General features: G+C 39.8%; 1 protein-coding gene across 1 annotated transcript in view; it reads right to left on the reverse strand.

The window, feature by feature from the left end:
* The window catches only part of pcdh11 (protocadherin 11), a 139,824-nt gene that overhangs the window by 59,194 nt on the left and 56,337 nt on the right, over positions 1 to 24,293 (reverse strand). The window contains exons 3-4 of the mRNA XM_019884353.1: positions 23,845 to 23,904; positions 4,737 to 4,772 (exon numbers count right to left, since the gene is read on the reverse strand). Coding sequence (XP_019739912.1) covers positions 4,737 to 4,772; positions 23,845 to 23,904 — 96 coding nt within the window. The remainder of the gene's footprint in view (positions 1 to 4,736; positions 4,773 to 23,844; positions 23,905 to 24,293) is intronic.

Here is a 24,293-nt window from a genome sequence, read left to right on the forward strand (position 1 = left end):
GGAGAAAAAGCAAAGCAGGGTCTCACACAGGGCGCAATTCAAGCTCAGACTGCCACTGTTCATGAGATTTCCACAATATAATGCTGTGACCTTTCTTTTGAGCCAAGAAAGAGAAGGGGCTTCATTTCACAGCGTCTTAAAACATGTTAGTGTTTTCTCAAGAGAGCAAACCCTTTACAACTAATCGTAGCACAAAGGCGGACCGGTGAATCGCTACTGCTGGTTTGATTTTTAATGTTTATGCTTTATATTGTTTTATATTATATACATTAAGTTTTGGTGCTTTACATTCTTTTTTTTTTTTTTTTTTTAACTTGGAGTTTGACAGAGAAAAAAAAAGGCCGGGAGTGAGCAAATGTGGTTCAATCTGACACTGAGGCAAAACCAGTGGATTCGAGCATTGTCACGGTCATTATGCTGTGGCATGTATTCATGTCTTCATGTAATTCCCTAGGTAACATCATAATATATCGCGCCACTGTGGTGTCGGGACGTGACACATAAAATGTAATTACAACCTCGGCTTCAGTTATTGGGGCAAATTTTAACCATCCTATTATTCAACCTGATAAGAGTTTTTTTTGTTGTTGCAAATCCAACTGGAACATAAATGACTATCTTGATTCTCTTAATTGCTATTGCAACAAAACTATATTGAAAGTTCTCAATGAAAAACACAATTAATAATCGCTCCTTTCTTCCAGCTCTGAGGGGGAGTCTATGGGCATACATGTGTTTCCTCCACCACTATGGTGCAGCGATAGCGAAGCAATTGTTCTTGCAAAGGACAGAATAAGGGAGGAGGGATGGATTCACGAAGGATGTGCCATGGGTAAATGATAACCTGCCAAAAGTGAAGTGCACAACAAGTGCATTTCAGAAACATGAGTGGGGCTTTAAAAAACTAGAGTACAAAAAGGCAAGTTGGTTTCATTTGTGTTTCATCAAAACATTGATAAAAATATTCTGCTGAACAGCAGCAGGACATGGAGCAGAAAAGACAGAACATGGTGCCTACATTGCAATATACCTGTGTGTGTGTGTGTGTGTGTGTGTGTGTGTGTGTGTGTGTATATACATACATACAGTGTATATACACACATACACTGTACACATATACAAGTACATAAAAACAAAGCACGTCCTCAATCTGAAATGAACAGACCAAAGTTTTGAATGGCATTTTAAGGTCATTGTGCATGGCCTGAATGTTGTTTTTTTTCATGAGGGCTTGCTCAAGGTCGCAAACGATAGCAAAGACTTTCAGCAGATGCTTAGTAACAGTTTTAATGGTGGCAAACTGTTTTTTTTTACACCTATTTTAACTGGCACAAAGTTGAGCAAAATATGAAAACAAAGACAACTCCACCCATGCGCACAGTTAGAATGCGCTTAGCACTGGACTAGCGCCCGAAAACAAAAATATGGCTTGAAGTGGTTCGGCTTAGCCGAGGTATATACTTACAGATTCATTGTTTTTTTTTTTTTTTTTGTCTTAGAAAAATGACAAAAAACGCAGTGCGGTGACTTGTGATGAAAATGAAGAATGACTGTCAACATGTGGGATTCCCGCTGAAATTATTCTCTCTCTCTTACAGGCTTTCAGAGCCAGAAGAACTATAGCAACAACATCTTGTTGGCTAAATCCTATAGGTGTGTGTATCATGCATACCAAGGCTTTCAAGGCGCTAAAATATCATGTCGTTCTCAAACAGCTTTGACAGGTGTTTCTCAAATGAGTGTAGTGTGTACGCAGACAGACCCCAAGTTCCGGCTTAAGATAGAGCCCATTTATGGAGGCTTGGCATGTGTGTGTGTGTGTGTGTGTGTGTGTGTGTGTATATACATACATACAGTGTATATACACACATACACTGTACACATATACAAGTACATAAAAACAAAGCACGTCCTCAATCTGAAATGAACAGACCAAAGTTTTGAATGGCATTTTAAGGTCATTGTGCATGGCCTGAATGTTGTTTTTTTTCATGAGGGCTTGCTCAAGGTCGCAAACGATAGCAAAGACTTTCAGCAGATGCTTAGCAACAGTTTTAATGGTGGCAAACTGTTTTTTTTTACACCTATTTTAACTGGCACAAAGTTGAGCAAAATATGAAAACAAAGACAACTCCACCCATGCGCACAGTTAGAATGCGCTTAGCACTGGACTAGCGCCCGAAAACAAAAATATGGCTTGAAGTGGTTCGGCTTAGCCGAGGTATATACTTACAGATTCATTGTTTTTTTTTTTTTTTTTGTCTTAGAAAAATGACAAAAAACGCAGTGCGGTGACTTGTGATGAAAATGAAGAATGACTGTCAACATGTGGGATTCCCGCTGAAATTATTCTCTCTCTCTTACAGGCTTTCAGAGCCAGAAGAACTATAGCAACAACATCTTGTTGGCTAAATCCTATAGGTGTGTGTATCATGCATACCAAGGCTTTCAAGGCGCTAAAATATCATGTCGTTCTCAAACAGCTTTGACAGGTGTTTCTCAAATGAGTGTAGTGTGTACGCAGACAGACCCCAAGTTCCGGCTTAAGATAGAGCCCATTTATGGAGGCTTGGCAGCTCTACAAAAAAAAAAAAAAGCATTCTTCCTCTCCACATGATTCTAATTATTGGAAACGTGTTTCGGCAAAGGTATCCAGAATCTATTAGAAGCAACAGCTGTCCGTGACAATTAGGCCATAATCATTTTGCATAAAGGAGTGTCTCCTACTGTAAAATGTTGTTTCTTCAAACCTATTTAAGATGGTACCAGGTGATAGAAAAATAATTTCATTTAATTACATATTAATTACTATGTAATTCTATTAATGGGTCTTAGGTAATTACTTTTCACTATGGGGTGAATCAAATGTTAATGCAAAATGACAAGCATGAAAAACAAAACAAACAAACAAACAAAAAAAAAACATTCACAGAGAAGTCAAGGTGAGTGTTTTACTAAGCGCTATCACTTATTTAAAGAAGCTGCCAGAAATCCATAAAGCAAAGACAAGCTGTGGTAAGAGATATCAAGACCAAACAAAGCCTGTTCAGCCAGATAAAACAGCGCCTTGAGAAGTATGTACACAGAGATAAACTGAACAGGAGGGGGTGCGTGTGCCAAGTTCTGCCACAGAACAAGCCAGCCAATCCAAAACATTCCCTCTAGTAACCGTCCGGGCGAAATGCAGATGGGTCTGGATTCATGGGTTACCGGATTAGAGGTCCGTCATACTTAGCGATTGACCAAGTAGTATCCGCTTGCGTCGTTATCAGGGCATAGCCTCTGTACTATTGCTAAATATACTTTTTAAAGTCGACTTTGTACATTCCACCACTCTTATTTCCGCCCGTCCCTCCATGAGTGACAAACAGCCATATTTGGGATTCACTCAAAGGGATATAACAGATGTAGTTTACCTCATGAGCACCAGCCTCTGTATGCCCACTAAGGTATTTTATCTTCTTATATGCAGAAACACTCACACTGCAAAACTACGGTAAGACGTTTTCCGAAAGACGCCATACCCCCTGACCCGCTCCACTGTTGAAAACATTTTTGCTGTTTCCTCTGTAAAGGCTTTACGTTTTGCTTTTCAAAAGGCGTTTGGTGATATGTTGTTACCAGTGTGTGAAATGGACAATTTAACAAGAACACGCAAGGAGGAGGTGATGCTGGCGAGTGGGTCCAGGGATTAGTGGGAGATGGTATGACAAACCCGATGAATGATTTATCAAATTAGCTGAGTCATGTCATTATTGTGAGCTCCTCTGTGAAACTGTCTCAGCATTTTGACTTGGAAACAACACATATTGAAGTCTACAGTAAATAGAACTCAAACATCGGAATTGTTTGAAGATACTGCACTATTTGGAGATTTGGAATATTTCCACAAATTGAGAATATCCATCTTTTAATCCAACTCAATTTATATGGTGGGGCCGCTGGAGATGGAGACTGGTTGGTTCTTGGATCATCCACAAAAAGGAATTCAAGGATTTAAAAAAAAAAAATCTTTATTTTCGGTTAACAGTTCTTCAGAATGTGAACAAAATTGGTGACCCTGTCATATATATATATATATATATATATATACTTAAATATGATTTTTGATGTCTGATTTCTTGAACTTCTCAACATTTTCTGTGCATTCAAGTCGAACAATAGAGGTTTATTTTTCCATAATGCGGTCTTACATGGGAATTTAGCAAGGAAATCTTCTACAAGTGGAGTTCATTAAAATGTGAAGGAAAAGATTAAAATGACAATAACAAGTTGTTAAACCAGGTAAAGAACCGCTGAATCGACCATAACTTTCTTATTTACTTGCCAATATCATGTTTTTCCTTCTTTTTGAATGTGTTTGATTTCATGTCAACATCTCCCTGATCAGCCTTTGTCAATACACAACCGTGAATTGTTTTTTTACTTTACCATTTGAAGGCCAGCATGTAAAAGGATGTTTGCCTCGTCATATTTGCCGTGTAGTGTTTTTATTCATACTAGTCACATAAACATAGCTTTTGAAGCACAAACGGAAGTTTTGGTTTTTTTTTAATTAATCATAGGACTTGAATTCTGAATTTCAAGTTAAGGTGCAGATTGAACGAAGCTGCAAAGCCTCGACAATGAGGGATTACACCACATTCCACGATATCAAGTATCACGCTTCAGCCATGCTTTTAAAGGAGGGTGCACAAGGAAGAGCACAGCAAGGAGCATACGAGTGCATGACTTACATTCACAGATGTTATCTTCCCAAGTTGACAGGCCTCCTGCAAGGACAGAAGAGGAGTCGCTTTAGATCAGCATCTGACCGTGTCTGACAGAGAATTTACAATGTAAATGAATACCTAGAGCCAACAAAGGAACCTGTGTCAGGAACTTTCCGGCGTCCCTAAAGTGACCCAGTTTAACCACTGACAACCTCATAGATTTAAAACATCGTCTTTATTTTTAGGTGGAATTGAGGTTTGGGATATATGTTGACTTCTCATTCTGGGTGCAAAGCACATTTCGCGAGCCTTGCAAGCTACCTCACTGAGTACACAATCTCCCGCTGAAATGCAATGAAAGGGAGAGAGGCCAAAACCCAACGTCCTGACACTAGCCATACATCTGACACTTTGATAAAGATGTTTTCTCGACATGTCAAAGAAGAAAGTGAGCGGAATATCAAACAAGACATCAAAAGTGAACAATACACACAGACAAGCTTCTAAATTGGGAACAAAAGACACCCGCTAGCCTGCAAAAAAAAAAAAGAAAGAAAAGAAAAGCATCATCTCCCTGAGGACTGAGATAACTCACACAGAGATAACTATTTAATTTTTCATCAGCAATTTTGTTGTCCTTGGAGTGTGTAGAATAATCTGAGCACATGACTTGATTTTTAAAGAAAATAGAAATCTAGAGAGGAAGAGCCACTTAGGCGAGGCGAGCAGGACTGATGGGGTGGAACGGTATCACAGTGACGAGGAAATAAGTTCGTGTCGAGCGATTATCTTGCCATAATTGTTCGCCGAGGGATGCTTGCTCTCATTTAGCTTCAGAAAAAAAAAAAAATCACGTATTTTATTCAAAATCCTTTAAGATGCACCGCTTAAAACCCCAGTGTTTTTGTCATATCTAACTGTTTAGGTAAGCATAGTTTTAACCTGTCAAAACAGCCTAGTGGTTTTCTACACAGAAACTTTTCTTCACCCTCATCTTGCACATGGAAGGCACTCCTTCACTCTAAGAAAGGCGAGACTGCGCAGGATAAAAAATGTGACGGTGAACATTCAATTCGGGGTTAATTTGACCCACTATCTATTGGGGGAAAAAAAAGATCCAAGTTATGGCAATGGAAAGGTACCCACTCCCACACGCAGCATAACATCTCACTTTTTGCATTTGTGCACCTTGTATGCCAATGTAAATTTCGATCTTACATCCTTGTTAGGCAACAAAAATGGCTGTAAACCACAAAGGGTATTTGCATACAGCAGACATGTACTGTAGTTGCTGTCAAATTACAGAATGTGTTCTAACCTTGCGGCTTGTATTTGGGATTGTACTCATCAGGGTTTCGAATGCAGCGTACAATCACATGACTTGATGAGCATAATTAAAGTCGGGTATGTCATAGCGATGGCGTATGAGTATGCATTTACATTTCTGAGCTTGCTAACGTTTGTCTGGTCCTTTTTTTGACAAGTGGCTAATTTGCATCCACTGACTGGTCATCCTAATTCAGGATTTTATTTAAGGCAGTTGTTTCTTCTCCGAGCAATATTTTATTCAACATCTCGTGACACCCACGTCATGTTGGAGACCTTGCCATCCAATTAAATATATGCTAATGTACACAAGGGATCTGAGGAGGTGACCTCAACTTTCAAAATAGGAGTTGGAAGTATACAGTATAGGTTTAAGTCATAAGTTTGATTGCTCCAGACCAGGGGTGACTTTTATCCTTTATTCTTTTGCACTGGGCACCGACCTTCTGTATGTGAACGACTCTCAGATAAATAGCTTCAGAGTTTGATAAGAGTTCGGCTTCTGATAAGTGCTTTTGTTGGGGAAGCACATCAAAGTAGAGTGGATGTCTTCGTCGGCAAAGCCACTCCAGCTTTGATCACTCCAGGCACTCTGATCATTAAAATATTTGATAAATAATTGATTAAACCACCAGACTTCATTGTGCTCTGCTTCTGTAGCCCATTTTTTTTCCAGTTATGGGTAAGGTGAAGCAGGCAAGGCGGAGGTTACTATACTATCATTAAATGTATATTTAAATATTTAACACACATACACTCATCAAACATTCCATTAGGTATAGGGCCTCTAATGAGATCCAATATAAGAGCTGCATTTATATTTCTGCTTTCTAAAAGATAATATATGGCTACAATCACTATCGGCAGTTCTGCACCGATAACATTGTTCAAGGGGACACTTGAAAGCAATTTCATCATCTGATTGTCTTGTGTTTTGTCTTGTGACAACATGCCAAGTTAGGCACTTTGGCGAAGTGCTGCCGCCACAAGTGAAAAAAAAATACAATCAATGCTTTTGCTGTGAATATAGTGCCGCTGGGCAACGCTGTAGCGCTAACTGCCAAGTTGCCAAACACATTGCGCATATCTCTCTCTCTCTCTCTCTCTCTCTCTCTCTCTCTCTCTCTAGATATATATATAATATGTGTGTGTTTCCAGAGAGATATAATAACCTAAGCAGTAAGTGTTACAGGCTTAACAGCTTATACACCGCAACATGGACAATATAACTGTAAAGAAGCTGCGGACAGGACCCGAGACGAAATATATCAATCTGCTTTGCACTGAGAGGGTGAGAGCAGTGCACAATTTTGCATGCCCGCAGCTTCGAGTCATCTCTCGTGAATGGTCTGTTTAGGCTGTGATGCTGTGATGACGTACTCAGCATTCGCCGGCTAGGTATGACTTTCATTTAGCGGCTGTGCATACCGCATCCACCGCTGCCTTGATCGATTTCGCAATACAATTAAATGCATCATCTGGTCATCTCGTTCCATTTGTTCGAGCAGGCAATGTTCTGCCGTCTTCATTGTTGTTGCTTTGTTCCTTGTAAAGTAAAAACAGCAACATGAATTGGCCATAAAATGCAGAGGAAACTCCAGCCTGTGGTTTCCTAGCCAATACCAGCTGTAGGGACGCCCCCGTCTTGGAGTGAAACTGCAGCACATTTGTAAAATAATGTGGGTGTGGGTCGCGCGCAAGTATAAAGGCAAACTGCATGCAGCATCACCCGCGCAAGTATTTACAGGCCTTAACACTGGACAGGATTTTACTCCAGAAAGCCTTGATAGTCTTGAGATTCCATAATTTCATTTACATTTCATTTCACCTTGCCTTGCAGAGATTCAAGAAACCATGAACCTGATATTGTAAATCGGCCTCAGAACATAACCGATCCTACGCCATGTATCAGAGTAACAGTGTTCTTTTTTTTTTGACGTGATTTACCAAAAAGCTCCAGTTATGTGTCATCCTTCCAATAAAACATATTCCACAAAGCTTTGTGGTTAGTCAATGTGCATTTTGGTAAATTCCAGTCTCATCTGTTTGTTAGTTCGCAAGTTAATCCGGTTACCATTGTGAGATTTTCTTTTTTTCACAGAAGGCTACCAACAATTTTGCCTTTGTCTGGATAATTTTGCGTGTTCGCCTGTACGTGGACAACACTAAACAATAAAATTTAAAAAAAAGTATGCCATAATCTGCTTTGTCCTTTTTTTTTTCAAGAAAATTGAGGGTTATGGGGTGATAACTTGAAGACCCATGAAAGACCTGACAAGCCCTCCTTCTGAGGTTCTCATAGTTTAACACTAATGAGTTATGATGCTTCCAGCCTCCCACATTGCAATTTATTTCATGGTGTAAATACCTTTGAAGGTGTCAAAAAGCACAAGAAAGCATATTCAGCCAGCAAATTCGTTGGAACTGCCACAGCTTGCCCTTTAATATTTCACGTTTGTTCTAATTCTGTGTCCTTTGTTGAGGCTTGCTGTGGAGTGCTAAAGTTCTATTCAAATGGTCCCACTGCAGTCTGTCAAAAGGATGGTCAAGTGGGATATGGGGTGAAGCCTCTGGCTACGGTCACAACTGTTTCAATAAAGGGAAAAGCACATATTGCAAGTTCTTGGTTATTCCTGGTTGAATTTATTGTTTGGACATGAATCACATCACTCTCAGCTGCAATGTGACATAGATGCAAGCTTAAACCCACCCATGGAAGGCATCCATATTTAAGGATATTGTTAATAACCTGGCGGCCCAGTAGTCCAGTGGTTAGCACGTCGACTTCACAGTGCAGAGATACCGGGTTCAATTCCAGCTCCGGCCTCCCTGTGTGGACTTTGCATGTTCTCCCCGGGTTGCGTGGGTTTTCTCCGGGTACTCCGGTTTCCTCCCACATTCCAAAAACATGCACGGTCGGCTGATTGGACACTCTATATTGTCCCTAGGTGTGAATGTGAGCGTGGATGGTTGTTTGTCTCTGTGTGCCCTGCGATTGGCTGGCTACCGATTCGGGTGTCCCCCGCCTACTGCCCGAAGACAGTTGGGATAGGCTCCAGCGCCCCCGGCGACCCTAGTGAGGATCAAGCGGTTCGGAAAATGAATGAATGAATGTTAATAACCAGAATTTGATTTTACTCAAAAGTGTGAGGCATCCAAAACCACTTTGTAGTCGACAGTGGTACCTTGACTTCAGAGTGCTCCAACTCATGAGTTGTTTGGGTTAAGAGCTGTCACTTTTATTTATTATTGTTACTTTTTTACTTTGTGATGTGAGCTTCCACTCTGGTGAAGTGATAAAAATAAGAGGGTTACAGTTGCAGATGCACTTGAAGCCATTGATCAAACAGTAAAAACATACAATTACAAAATGAGAGCACTCACCAAGAGCTACAGAAAGCCAAATCTCACATCCAGAAGCTCACGTGGAGACGATCATTCCTGAGTCGCATCACTACGCCCCGCTCATCTGTTGTTTTTGTGACATGGCTCGTCCCAATGTACGGTAATTACACTTTAGAAAAATAGTTTGTCTCTTTACATTGTCTTTCATTGTTTTTTTTTTTTTTTTTTAAACGGAAGAAAATAACCGTGGTGTTTTTTTGAAAGGGATGGAATGGACTGATGACTTTTCAATTCATCACAATGGGGAATGTTGATTTGAAATACTTATTCATTTCATTTGCAAGCTTGGTCACGGATCAAATTAAACTCATAAATCGAAGTACCGTTGTATCTGTGTGAGTGGAAATGCGTTTTATCTCATTGCAATAAATAGCACTTTAAAACAGCCAGCTCACGAAACAACGTTGGCTGCATTTGTATGCATCTTGAATGCATGTCGTCGGTTTCTACAACCGATACGTTAGATAAAGTGTAAGTGGAATGATATCGTTCCACATTGTTCAGAAAATTTATGAGGGAAACTAAACTTCATGTGTGACTTTGACTCAAATTATTTTTTGGTGTCCACATTGTACGGTGTCATTTCCATACAAAGACAGCTCACAAAACTGGCAGTTTTATGGTATTGGGTAAAATGAACTGGACAGGACAAGGTTGAAAACTAGATTTTGCTCCCAGGGACCACTGCTCGAGTCCCAGCTATAGGCAAAGGTCTAGTCAAGGTTTGTATATTTAATGCATGTCCAGCTGTAACGGAGAGTATTATTTGTACCTAAAACATGATGCTGATCACTGTGACCAACATGATGTTCACTTATACATTAAAAGGCCACTTCGGCTTTGATCTCATATTAACTACTGTATATGTAACTTGAAGTAAACCACTGTATTTTCAAACAAAAATACATAGAATATAAACTGAAGAAATAGCCACACTTCCTTGTTGTCGATGGGATTACCATAATGTAGCAAACTTTCCGTACTCATTAAATAATTGCTATGATTTTTTTTTTTCTTCATATTCCATAACAAGCTGTGACTTTACCCTTATGCTGCATACGTGTTGTGGAAAGTTGAATAAGTGCAAGTTGAAAAGAGAGCTAATTAACTTCTGAATTATACACTTCGTCACAGAGGGAAAACTTGGACAAGCATGCCATCTGCTCATTTTTGTGGAGGCTCAAACGTCTCAGCCAAGAAACAACAAGCAGGATTCAAGTTTACATTGTTGTTTCACGTGTGTGAGCAACGCAGCTCACCTTTGTTAGTGGGGTGAATTTCTTGCAAAAAAAACACCTCCATCAAAAGCGGGCTAATAAAGTCCTCAATACACTAAGTGTAGACTTAGATAAATGGAATCCCAATTTCCCTGTGTATTGGTGTTCAGCTCCCCACAGTGTATTGATGAAGCCTACTTAGTGACATTCGATAAAGGTAACCCTCTCAGCAAACCACACCGACTCATCAAGAGTAAATCCTGTTTACTTCACCCACGTGCAAGTTTTTGCGGACGCAAAGTATTATAGAATTAAAGTTGCGTGTGTAAGAACATTTTAGTCATTCAGAAGAGCACACACACACACACACTTCCACACAGACAGTTGGATTCGGCTAAATTCCGCTAATTACACCACACTCTCAGCTTTTACGCTTTTACTGTATAATTCACACTTTGATTAGGTGAATGAAAACGGGTACGGGTAGAAGGGATGTAAGAAAAGGATGTCATTCGATTAGCTCACATTTATCATGAGGGTTACTTTCCAGAAACCTCTGCCATTTAGCAGTCATAAATATATATTGTACTTTGTATTATTTATATAGAGTGTATTTTTAAAGCTGTGGAGTGTAGCCTTTCTTTTTTGTGAAAAGTAATTTTCACCCAAGCCACATCTAGAGGAGATGGCACAGTGCTGACTTAGCCTATTTGATTTATTTTTCAGTATTTTATCGCTTACATTTCGCATCACGCTTAGCCACATAACAACATCGCATCCCAGAAATGACATATCTTGCTTAGCAATGGCCAGCCCTTGTCTCCCATTCATAAAAAGCCAACAAGAAATAATAGTTTGCGCTTCTGTGGCAGAAAATAATCATATCTACCTCTCCCGAAGAACCCACCCTTTTTCCCTACCGGATGTCTTCCAAAACAGAATAGAATAGTTGTACAGTCAAACGGTGGGGAGGCGGGGTCTCGGCATAGCCTACGTCATGCCAAAGTGATGGCTCTGTAGTTCCAATGCTCTGTTGTTCCAACAGAATCTACGCACTGCAGCTTTAAAGCTTTATTTAGAATACTGTACTGTACTGTACTGTACAGAATACCCATATGAAATATGCATGCGCAGTGCAGGTATTATTTTTGTCGACTTGGAATCAAAATCTCACATTGTACACGACCTTTCACCTTGAATGATTGTTGCTTTCAGAGGCGGGGCCTGGCCTGTTGAGTGTGAATGGAGTCAGTGAATGAGTTGGCCATGTTTGCTCAGCATGGCGCTGGCTCTTAACTGGCTAACCTTTAGCCCATCTGTGCATTGAGTTATTCAGGGTAAGTTGTGGCCATCAGCAGCTCAGGCTGAATGTTTTGGTTTTCTTCGCATTTTGTTCAAAAAAAGAAATAGAAAGGGCACCTGTGTCTATCCCCGACCACATGTGACATCATTATTAACCATTTTCACTTGTGGGGCTAGGCAATATTAAATTAGCTAACGATGTTTATTATAGAAGTGCAATTTCGTAATCTAATTCTGCTTTACACAGTGCACCTCATCTTCTTTTATTTAGTGTGAAACGATCCTAAACTTTGACCATTCTCTCTCTTTTACTTTTCTACTGGCTTGCACGTATTGCTACGCAAGTCTGCAGCTACTGTCCATGTGGAAAAAATGATCCCCACAAAATACTGCAATTTTGAAAAAGCCACAATATTGAATTAGATGATTATTTAAAAATATGCAATACACTGCAATAAAAAAAAAAAATAATAACTGCAATATGGCAAGATACGACTGTACAACTGTTGGAACACAGCTCCCTAGAAAGAGAAATCCATTCCCACTCCAGGTAATTCTGACTGAAATCACATCCATTGGCTAAAGGCAAAACAAAACAAACTGGCTATATCTCATATGACTGTTTGGGCCTTTGGAAGAACGCTCCAATCTTCAAAATAGATTTGACATTAAATATGCATTATTTACTTATTTTTTGTTTGTTGAAATAGTTTTATTTAAGTGAACATGGATCAAAGTCACATCAACGTGACACGTGTTGACCGATTTAAAATGCTGCACACCCTTCCACAGACACACCAATTTGTCTTCTCAGAGAAGGTATTAAAAGAATATGATAAGACACATAGCTGCAAAGTGATAATTAGCATTCATTTAATACCTTATGTCAGGAGATTACATGTGCAGTGCATGGCATCCAAAGCATACTTTAATCACAGGGGATGTAATTGATTAAGTATATGAAACCGGCTAGCAGATGATGAGGATGATGCTCTAAATCCATGTTAAATCAACCCAGCCCCTTCCTAAACAACCAGGGATTAGTGGCCCAAAATTACCAACAGCTGTATTTGCTCATCTCTAACATCGTTCTTCTAACATCTACACAGGAGCTGCTTTTCAGCTGCTTTGACTGCACGGCTGGAATTCTCTCCTAACCAAAACTCATGTTTTCATTCCAGCCAACCTCATGTTTCTAATGTTTATGTGTGTATTTATTTTAAAGTATGTATTCTTAAGACATTATTCTAAATTCATTATGTGAATGGTGGGAAGTTGTACAACTGGTTAGCACATCTAACTCACAGTTCTGAGGTTGAGGGTTCAAATCTGTATGTAGTTGGCATGTTCTCCCTATACGTGCATGGGTTTTTTCCGGGTACTCCATTTCCCTCCCTCATCCCCCAAAAAACATGAATGTTAGGTCAGTTCAAAACTCAAACTTGTCCATAGGTGTGAACTTGAGTGTGACTTGTTGTTTGTTCATATGTGTCCTGTGAATGGATGGTGACCAGTCCGGGGTATAGCCTGCCTCTCGAATTAAGTTATCTGTGATATGCTGCAAACCTGTAAGCCTAAAAAATAGAGAATGGATGGATGGGTATGCAAGTCTAGGTTAACACTAAGTTTGCTTTTGTAGTATTATAGCAACATGAACAGTATTATCAGCAGATGATGTCGTAATGTCGATGTAGTGTATATCATCGCAAATGGCTGATCTAGGTGATTACCTGCTCCAAAGTGTCACATTTTATCATTATCCCATTGAGTGACAACTAGATCCCTAATGAGCGAGATGACCTTTCTTCAAGGTTGAGCACATCTTCACCAACGAAAGACTCCATGATGCAGAAGGAGCCATTCAGAGTACTCCCTTTGGCTGAGATAATAACTTCATCATAATTAGCTTTTAGTACTCAAGAGTGTTGAATTGTGGGTTGCAATGGGATCTGGGCTGATTTATTGCTTGATTTAATTATGTATCAAAATTCAATTAGACATGCTTTCAACCAAATTCAAAGTGATTTTTGTCAAGCTGTCCCTTGAAATCAGGCGCGGCTTGAAGGACATCGTTCCTAATGCAGCAAACTCAATAATTATCTATCACTAAAAAAACATTCATGTGCCCAAAAGCCGGAGCCTGAAAAGAAAAAAAAGGCCATGCCAGTTTTAGAGACATTCTTTTACCCCTGTACTTCTCACTTCATAACTCACGTGACTTCAAACAGCATCAAGAAGCAAGAAATCTTGATTCAGTGCTGATGTGCGGTGGGGTGAAGCTACTTTACTAAGCGAAGACAGATGACAAAATGTTCTTTGAGGCTGACTTCTGCTTCTGGCTTTCTTTACCCACATCCCTTGCTGCCTGCCCGCCCCATTCTGCTTTCGAACTATGCGAAGGGAAAAAAAAAAATGTGAAAAGAGGGTGTGAGCTGATTTGAATAAGTGTCGCACCAGCCACCGAGAGTTACATTGATCTTTACGACTATGCAAATTCCAAATGTCACAGTGAGTCTCCTGAGAAGCCAAAGAAGTGGTGGAATATTTCAGCTGGAGGTCTCTGACTGACTGAATTGTAAGCCTTTACAAGAGTGTCAATATACTCATTGTCAATTTTATGAGGTGGGCCCCAGCTTTCCTGTGGAGGGAAGTTTTTACTCTCAGGGTGACCTGGTTTTGAAATCGGTCAGCCACCTACCATGTACAATGAGGACACAAATGACAATACACATACAGCCACCCATCCAGTGTCTTTCCTCACGAGCATGATCGAGATATGATAATACATTACAAATAAGATGGAAACGGTGATGAATAATAAGATGGAATTCTCTTTGAAAAATGATTTTTAATCAATAAAAGTTCTTATTGGAACATATGGGACAGAAATCTAATCTCACTGGAACCCTTTTTCTGACAGAGTTGCTGTAAAAAAAGTCATTATGTGCCCCTTTTTCAATTATTACGTTCACATGGGAAACTTTTCAATTAAATTCCAAACAGGCGACAGAACAATCAGCCCAGACTGATTTAAATCCTGGTATATTTTTAGGGTTTTAAAAAAACGGTCTAAACCTCTTACTCATATGGAAGGAGGATTGTTTTGCTATTACATCCATGCATGCATCATTAAAACTATTATCCAACATACTAGTTGTAATCTTTTGGCATGTCCACTGTCTTTGTTGGTCACATTTGTCTGCAAAGTCCACATAAAGACTGACTTGAATGTAAGCTTCCATGTAATTATACCTTTTTTTATGAGTTGGACTGCTTGTGTCATTTTATTGGGGCACTCCGTGGATTGTATTTATTACATTTTTGATGCACACCTACACACTGACACACATGAACAAACACACACACATGCACCATGCGTGAAGGGCCGGAGTTTCAGCCCTGGAGTTTAATGGCTTCGACCACCCCACTTCAGTTCACAATGTTTTAATGGTGATGGATAAAAATGGGTATATTTTGCTGCCTAATTCATATTCTCCAAATGCAAGACTGATCTGAATACCACATTTAGATTATTACTTGTTTTGGTTGAGAAAGACACCAAAATATAATTTTAAAATGAACACTGCTTTGTTTTTAAAAGACATTCTCTCGCAACTGCAACTACATGAATAGAAATTAAATTAACAAGAACAATGATTTACAGAAAATGAATGTATTGAATAAATCACTGTTATAATTTTAAATACAGTATTCAAAAAATAATTATTTAGCACAAACAACAACAGTGTCGTTTGAACTGCTGGAAGACGAGTCAGTGATAGTTCATCTTTCACTGACTCTAACTTGAGGTTAGGCAGTCAAAAATACTGCATTTCTCCACTTGAATGTGATACACTTTTGCAAATTTTTTGTTCATCTAAGTCATTTCTCCAAGACTGTTAACAGAACTGTTCAGGGCGAAGCTTAAACAATGCTATGATCTTTAATAGTTTAGTCCCTGGCCTAGTTTAGTAGCAGGGCTCAGTAGCCATCCCTAGTCAAAAGAACAAATTAGACTGTCATCCATCAACAATCTATCACAAATCTCAAAACCAAAACACAGAAATGAAACAAGACACATGAAAATGATATTGAACAAGGAATAAAAATTCCACTATTTAAAACTGTATGTGACATGGGGCATTGAGACCCTTTGACCAACAGAGCGCCCGCCCTCAACGCCTCACCTCCCGCAATATACAGTCTAGCTCGGGAGAAAGAACAGAGAACTCGCCTTGTGCGTGCAGCGACACAGTGGTGGTAAAAAATGGATCAAACACAGAAACAATTCTCGCAGTATCCCAGTTTGCTCTGTGCAGATCTTCCTCAAATATTATGTTGCTGGAAAACATCATTGCATTTTTCCGGCAAAAGTTGAATAGAGTTGGAAGTGGGAGGAGGAAAGAGAAGCCCTCACCCGGGTGATTCCTTCAATGAAACAAACTTCTCATGACCAAACTAGTTTCCACCATCTGAGCACAAATCATATGAATATCATTGTCGAAGGCAAATGTGTGCTGCAGGAGGCCCACCAAATCTTGCTGTTTCCCTGGCCATAGCCAAGTGCATTAACATATGTTCTCACAGTGCATGGTGCTACGCTGCATCAGTAAATGCTTATTACAGCAAGATGCGCCCAGCACTCTTCCGCTGAATATCCATGAGTATTAAAACACATTCATATATAGGCCTGCTCAAAACAGTGGGGATGTGTCCCACATGACGGGGGGGGGCTCCTTAACATTTTAGTCTGAGGGCCTCTTTATCATATTGATATTCCTTCCCTCACACCAATGGCGGGTGGTAATAATGACAAATAAAGGCAAAATCGCCACTGCATCATCGACAGTGAGCATAATAAGGTCATCAGCTGTTAATGTGTTGTTTTGTGTTTTTTTCTTCTTCAATATTTATGCCTTTTTAGCATGCAGAGTCAAATTCTCTCACTATGGGTTACATCTCTAAAGACTGTGCCAGTGTGAAATATGCAAAGTTTTGAGGTGAGTTGAGCATGTTCCCGCCTGGCGAGGTTACACAAAGGGAATCATTTATAAATGGTTAATTCCTCTTCGAGTTCCATTTGCTTTTCATTGTCTGGCATTTAATTTTTCCCCAATGCCATTGGCAAGGCATTAGTAATCATGGAATTTGTGTCATGGGATGAAACTCAGCTCGACTCAATTCCCTCCTGTTGCACAATCTACCCAGATGTTGTGTGAAGTCGTTAGTCGATGACCGAGAAGAACACGACTGAAGTCTCCACTGACCAGAATGAGGATGTACAGTATGGATAAGTATGCCATTGAGATGCTGAAATTGTAATTGCGACAACTGAAGTTTGAAATGCAAACAAACTGCAGCTTTGGAAGTAATCACATTCCCTGTAATGACTGGCAAGAATGGCTGAGATGTCCTGTCCCCTTTAGTCCAGTCTCTTGCTTCACTTCATTTTATCACAGGCTCTTGTCCCTTTCCATCTTTCCTCCAAAATGCATTTCTAGTGATTATTTTTTTCCACCATCGCACAGCCCATCTAAACTGATAACATGCTCTAATACGGCAAACAGTTAAGCGTGCTTCAAATATCAAAGTGTGCAAAGTACAAATAAAGGAGAAAGTTAACAGCGCTTGTGAGATGGGCTGCAAATTCACAAGTCCACACAACAAGAAGTGCCAATAATATCCGCCTAAAAATATCACGGCTAAATCACTGTAAATAGTTCAAAAACGTTGAGCACGGCGCAAAATGAGTACGAAACAGTCAAAAAGCATCAGTGCAAAAGTTAGCGGAGCTTTTATAACAGGCTGTCAACTCACAGGCGCCTCTTGGACATCAAAATTCAAACTTTTTAGAGCATTCCGAAGCAACAGTGACTATTTTGATTGTCTGTTTAATTTCCTAAACTTTTCGATGTTTGGGTTTCTTTTCAAGCTGTTCATGAAAAGCAGCAAAATACCTGTTATATTAACATAAATCAGAAATAGGGTTTGATTTCCATCCTCAATCCAAGTGCTGCTTTTAACGAACAGACTTTTTTGTTCCATCACAACTCATTGAAAACAATTCTGTAGATATCCGGTTAACATATAGCAGTGCATTTTTTTTTTTAGGAATCGGGTATGATTGTATTTAAAGGTATGATTCTTAGTATCATTTGTTATTTTTTTTTAATGACCCTATGAATGCACAAAAAATGTCTTTTAAATTCGACACACGTCAGAGAAAAAGAGTATCCTTGACAAGCCTGGCAAATTTGAATGAATTTAAAAGAAAAAAGACAAATACATCAAATAAAGGTCCAAAATTAGCAGTAGGACAGTGTAATTGTGTCCATGGAAGGCAGTGGAAACATGGCCTGCTCGACCTTCACCTGCCAATCAAATACGTTTGTTCGTACTGAATGTGCTCAAGTTTCCGTAAACTGCTGCAGGCTGAAAAAAGGTGTGCCAGTGTGTTTAATAAACAGAAATGGAGCAGACATTGGGAAATCTCCCAAAATTCCCAATGGAGAACGTGGCTATATCGCAACAATTCACATCCTAAATTGTTCTCACTCTTTGCATGTTTTCAGCACTTATCGTCAAATATTTCAAGTGCTTGGAAACAAATGACACAAATGACTGTACAGGGTCTTTAAGATACAAGAGGTGTCAAGGCCTTACATTGGCGATTCTTGCACGAAGAACTGAAAAAAAAATTCACAGGAAGAGATAGAGGCCAAGATACATCACTGAGATGTGAAGCCTTTGAATAATACTTCATGAATAAATTGATTAAAAGAACCTCTTAAATAACTTACACCATGACTGTGAGTCTTCAGACAGTTATATTTAAACTTTAATCTGTGAATCAATAAATTAAACATTTTTGGACTCTCAATTTTTCTTTTTCTTTCGTTCTTTATTTTTCTTTGTTACCAAGGTTTTGTTTCAAGTGTTGTTTATTTGTTAGCAAAAACAAAACAAAAAAAAAGTGCAAAAATCCCTTGAGCATTTTCCTTCAAACATTTTGAAGGAATGGAGCTCAGACCAAGGAAGGACCCATGAAAATTTGGTTCATTTCCAAGTGGATGCCGCCGGAATCTTAATGTAATAAGCAGGAGCCTGGTGTCTATGGAGGTGTAAAATTTGGTGCTGATACAAATTAGGATTGCTCGTCCTTGGTGGAGATTCGCGCTCTACTGAGTGTCATTCTAGTTAATGTGTATTGACAGGAAAGATCTGGAGGGGGCCCAATTTATGTTAACTGCAAAACTGCAGATGTATTTTGAAAGGAATTTAGCTTGGGCTGGACCACCATGTCAACTAATGAACCCATGCTTGTTTTCTTAGCGTCATTAACTATGAGACTCGAACCTAAAGCTTTTCTCCAATGGCAAACAGTTGCTTGGTAGCAACTTTACCAGGGGAATTACTTGTCAAAGTGAGAAGTGGAAATTTAGGGGAAAACTTTTTTAATTGTGCTGAAATATCTTTTAACATTTTTATTGGTGTGTGTGTGTGTGTGTGTGTGTGTGTGTGTGTGTGTGTGTATACAGTATATATATATATATATATATATATATATATATATACATTTTATGAGCAACTGTTTTTAAACGTTAGGAGTACATTCTATAATATCCCAACTTCATTGTCCAGTCTTGTCAAAACATTCAACCAACATGATTAATTCTTTCACAGAATCCTGTCGTCATGATATATGTTAATGAGAAAACTGCACGGAAGGTTTTTGTTGTTGTTTTTTTTTTTTTTCTGTGCTGTTTCCAAGTGTCAAGTTACATTATGTCTCATGTGATGCATTAATTTGACGATGTGCTATTGATAACATCTGCTGCATGGCTTGTCAAATTGTTGTTTAGCAAACCATCAAAAAGACCTACATATATAATGGAACTAAATATTATCCAGAAGTGAGGATAAAATGCTGCTACATTTTCAATTTAACGTACCAGAGCAGTTGGACTGTGGATCTGGAGTGCACAATGACTTCCCATTAATAGGTTGGAAGTGTCAGGAGAGCCCAGTCTGGGCATGTGGATATGGCCTGTTGCACTGGGGTACATGCCCCCAGCCATCTGGGCTGATTTGACAAATGATTCTCCATCAAAGGCCTGCGCACTGATTTGTGTGGTAATTGATTGGAAGGGAGGTCTTCAAATCCCTGATAGGTTTAGGGGGATCTGGAGGGGAGATATTGTGTGGCATGTGCTAGGAATAGGCAGCCATCAGGAGCGAGGGAGAAAATACAGAGCAGGAGGTGTGGGGAAACTAGATTCTCAACTGTGCTTGAATCCTACTTTGAGAGATTTCGAATGGCATGCTGCAAGACACGTTGTTCTTTCTGTAAGTCAGAAATGATTTGGTGACATTACAAGTCGCGTGTTTGCTGTTTTTATTTCCCCGATGCACCTGCCACAATATCCAATTTGTTTGTTTCACCATGAAGATTGGATTTCACCACTCCAAAAGAAGAATTTGGTTGGTAATGAAATATCATTGATTGGGTGCATGTGGAGGTGTCGTCCAATATAGATATATGAGCATGGCAACTTGGCCGAGACGGAAGCACACATTAAATATTCCTTCATCACTTTCTCCTGAATCTTTTATGCCATTAGCCCTTGTTGTGGAAATTGTGGGAGAGGAATAACATCTGTCATGGGGGGTTGGCATTGTTCTATCTATTGAGGATGACGGCAACCTCAAAAGGGGATAATACTGGAATGAAAAGAAGATATGCTGAATGAATTTTCTCCACTTACTAATTGTAACAAACATATGGCGAATGGAAAGTTTCCGCCATTTTGCAACGGTGACTTTTTAAACCTACACCATACAGTACCTACAGTATGTTGCATGTCCTTTAGATACAGAAAGACACTGGAGCGGCCTGTTAATATGACAGTGAGAGTGGCTGACTGCCTTTATTACACGGCAGCCTGGTGGCACCGCAAACGTTTCCTCATTTGATCGAGACATGCGGTTGTTGGTAGTGACAGATGCCACGTAGCACTGCTCCCAGAGGCCATAAATGACCTTTCTGCTTGTCTTTTTGTACCCAGTGACAAACTTCATTTGTTTGACAATGACCACCAATAGCGCGTTTACGCCAGTTGTCTATCTCGACACCCTTACATTTATTGTCGTGGCCTATTCAAGACATGTTGGGTAGATACATGCGCATGCCAGAATACCAGCAATGCCTCACAAACCACGCCTCTGGAGCTTGATGCCTTTAATATAAACTTAATTGCTGCATGACGACGCTCTTGTTTGGATGCCAGGGGGATTTCCTTTTATTATGCAGAATGAATCATCATTAGGGTGTGCTTATTCAGTGGCCATTTCTAGACTTTAAAATGTTGCTGCACGCTGCTTTTTTGAAGCATTTGTATGGGTTGCACTCGAAGAGGTGGGGGTATGTACCAGGCTCATTACTCAACTTTGCTATTGTTGGATGATTTGTTACAAGGGAGGAGTTTATTTTGTGGGGCAAACGCACTGGTGAAAGGACATCTTGATGCACAGCTGTAATTTGTCTTCAATATTTCTGAGCTGGCATAAAATGAGTAGCAGTCAGGCCTCATACTATCTGAGGTGCTTGAACCCCACCCCCACCCCCAACCCTTACCCTCACCATCTGTCACCTAACTGGATTATACTGCAATACGGCACATGCGGATATGTACTGTATGCACTCATGTGTACCTGCATACAATAATTGCACATTAATTAGCTGCACAAGTTAACATAAAAACAACCACCATTTACTACTTGCATAAATCCCATTTGCTTTATTTTAGAAGTATCCAGCGTGACATGAGTGTGACACTGTTGTTTATATGCAGGAAAAAAAAATAATTAAAAATCTATGTACATGCATATTATTGTGCAGTACTTGTGGTTTAATGAGAGGCACTTCTTCATGCTGCAGCCTTGTGAAAAACTGACACAATTCTCTACCGCCTGAAGCCTGGTGTCAGAGTTATGATCTTAGCCTCACCCTTTATCCGGACTGCTGTACTGTAATGATGCTCTGAGGTGAGCCCACTCATCAATTATTCACAGAATCCTAGATTTTCACTCTTTATCTTCTTGCCAGTTTACCATTTAAGAAAACCAGCAGAGAAAATAAAAGGAGCAGGAGTGGGGAGAGAAAGCGAGAAAAAAAAATGAAGGCGGCAAGTTGCTTACTGAGAGAATGAGATAGTTGGCGGTGGGCAGACAATGCATTCAATGTGAGTATAATTGTAGTTTAGCGATGTGTGGTCCTTTGGGATTTTCACGATGCAGTATATGGCCTTTAGACTAAAGTCGCTATGGAAACCAAAGGACCCCAACGACCTGCGGTGCCCACCCACTCGGACAGCCGTTAATCATCTTCGCTCAGATCCTGGCACTGCAGAATTTGGCCAATGTGTCAAGAAGCAATTATATATACCCGATTTCTTCCCTGCCCTCTCCTATCCCCCACTCTCGCACTCTCTTAATATAATCATAGAGGAGCACGTTTAAAAGCCCTCTCCGTCATTACACTATCTTGAGTAGAGGGCGGAGGGGGGTGCAGACAATTCAGAGGATGACGAGATGCGCAGAAGGACAGAGAAAACCATTTTAAATGTGAATATTCTTTTTCATACGAATCATATCCAGTCATTTGTTCGCTCACTTAACGGGCCCCCGAGATGACTGACGTACTAAATTACCCCAGCTGGCCCATTGCGATGGCAGCGCATTTTGGGTCGGAGCAGATCACGAAGACTAATGGGAGCTGACGAGACGGAGGTTATGTTCTGCCACTAACAGCTAAAATGTACAGAACCATTACACCAAACCACTGTTTCCCCATACATGAGCAAATGGGTGCACAGAAAGAGGATGGAGTTCACGAAAAGGAATATCTCTAGACTGTCATCATGTCATCACACGATGAGATAGGATGAATGTAATATTGCACTGTATGCCTACAGTAATAACCTTGTGAAGAATTGCTCCATACTTGCGTGAAGGACATCTTGCCTTCTGATCACACCTTGATAGCCTCTTTGCGTGATTTCTCCATGACAAAAATGAAGGAAGTTTGTCCTATTTTATTCTTATTTTCTGTCCTCCCACATCTTCACTTGCCAACGTCATTATTTGACAGCGGGATGTACGTTAGCTCTACCGAAGAGGACATGGCTTTGACCAGTTGATGACAGGCTGCCGGACAGGTTCCCTCCATTGAGCTTTTATATTGAGGTCGTTCGCTTCTCGCCGTGCCACCACCGCCACTCATTCACCCGAAAAATGGACACACAGTCAATTATGACACATCAGCTGCTAAGTGAACTGAGATTGTGTGAATTTCACTGCATAACACATCATCACATTGGGGAATGGCTCAGAAGCAGAAGTGGAAAGTTACTTCAAAAGACTTGACGTCATTAGTGTGTGGTGAAGACTCGGACCCTGCATGAATTTGGATAATTAGCATTGAATAAATATCCACAAGTTGCTCCAGCCTGTCAAACTTGAAGCACATTGCAACATCAAGTTTATGAAGTACTTTACTGAAATAAATCCAACAATTTTCTAAGGCAAAAAGCCTTACCTCTGTCAAGTTAGTTTTATGTGTACAGAAAGCCTTTCGATATTTATATGTCATGTCTTTGTTTATCATAATTGCTTGTTATTGCAATACAAGTGTAGCCTATACTACTGGAAACAAATTCCTTGTGTGTTTAATATACTTGGCTAATAAAGGTAATGTTGATTTTGACTGCATCATACTGAGATATTTGGGTCAATGTTGAACATCCACTTGATCACCAAACATGGTTCAAAGCCTGATAGAGACTGAATGGTATTTTCTTAAATCTAAGTAAGGCGGAGCTTACCTTATGAGGACAAATGGGTGGTGGCGAGTGAAAAGACTTCTCTGGCGTTTGGATCGCATCCTACAAGAAAAACACATTATCAGGGGCATGTTTGATTGGAGGTCATCTCCTGTAACTCCTCTTTGACAGCAGTTGTATCTTATTTCCTCTTTGTAGGAACACTTTGGGAAATATTTTAGTGGGTTTCAGCAAGTGAATAAACAAACATGTGCCAGTTGACCACTAATCCAAGACCTACTACGGCTTTTGTTAAGACTCATATTAAATCTTCATCGTGCTCATATCTATCAGATGTCACGTGATGGTCTTGTTCTGCTTTCTAGTCCAAACCATTATTTCAGTCCCCCTACAAAGATTATAAATCCTTTGTAGGAAGATTTCCCAAAACATATGTCTCTTTGCTGGAACTCTTTTTTTTTTTTTAGGGTTAAATGACTATCACATTGTGA

Source organism: Hippocampus comes, unplaced genomic scaffold, assembly GCF_001891065.2.
Source record: "Hippocampus comes isolate QL1 unplaced genomic scaffold, H_comes_QL1_v1.1 scaffold156, whole genome shotgun sequence".
Classification (NCBI taxonomy): domain Eukaryota; kingdom Metazoa; phylum Chordata; class Actinopteri; order Syngnathiformes; family Syngnathidae; genus Hippocampus; species Hippocampus comes.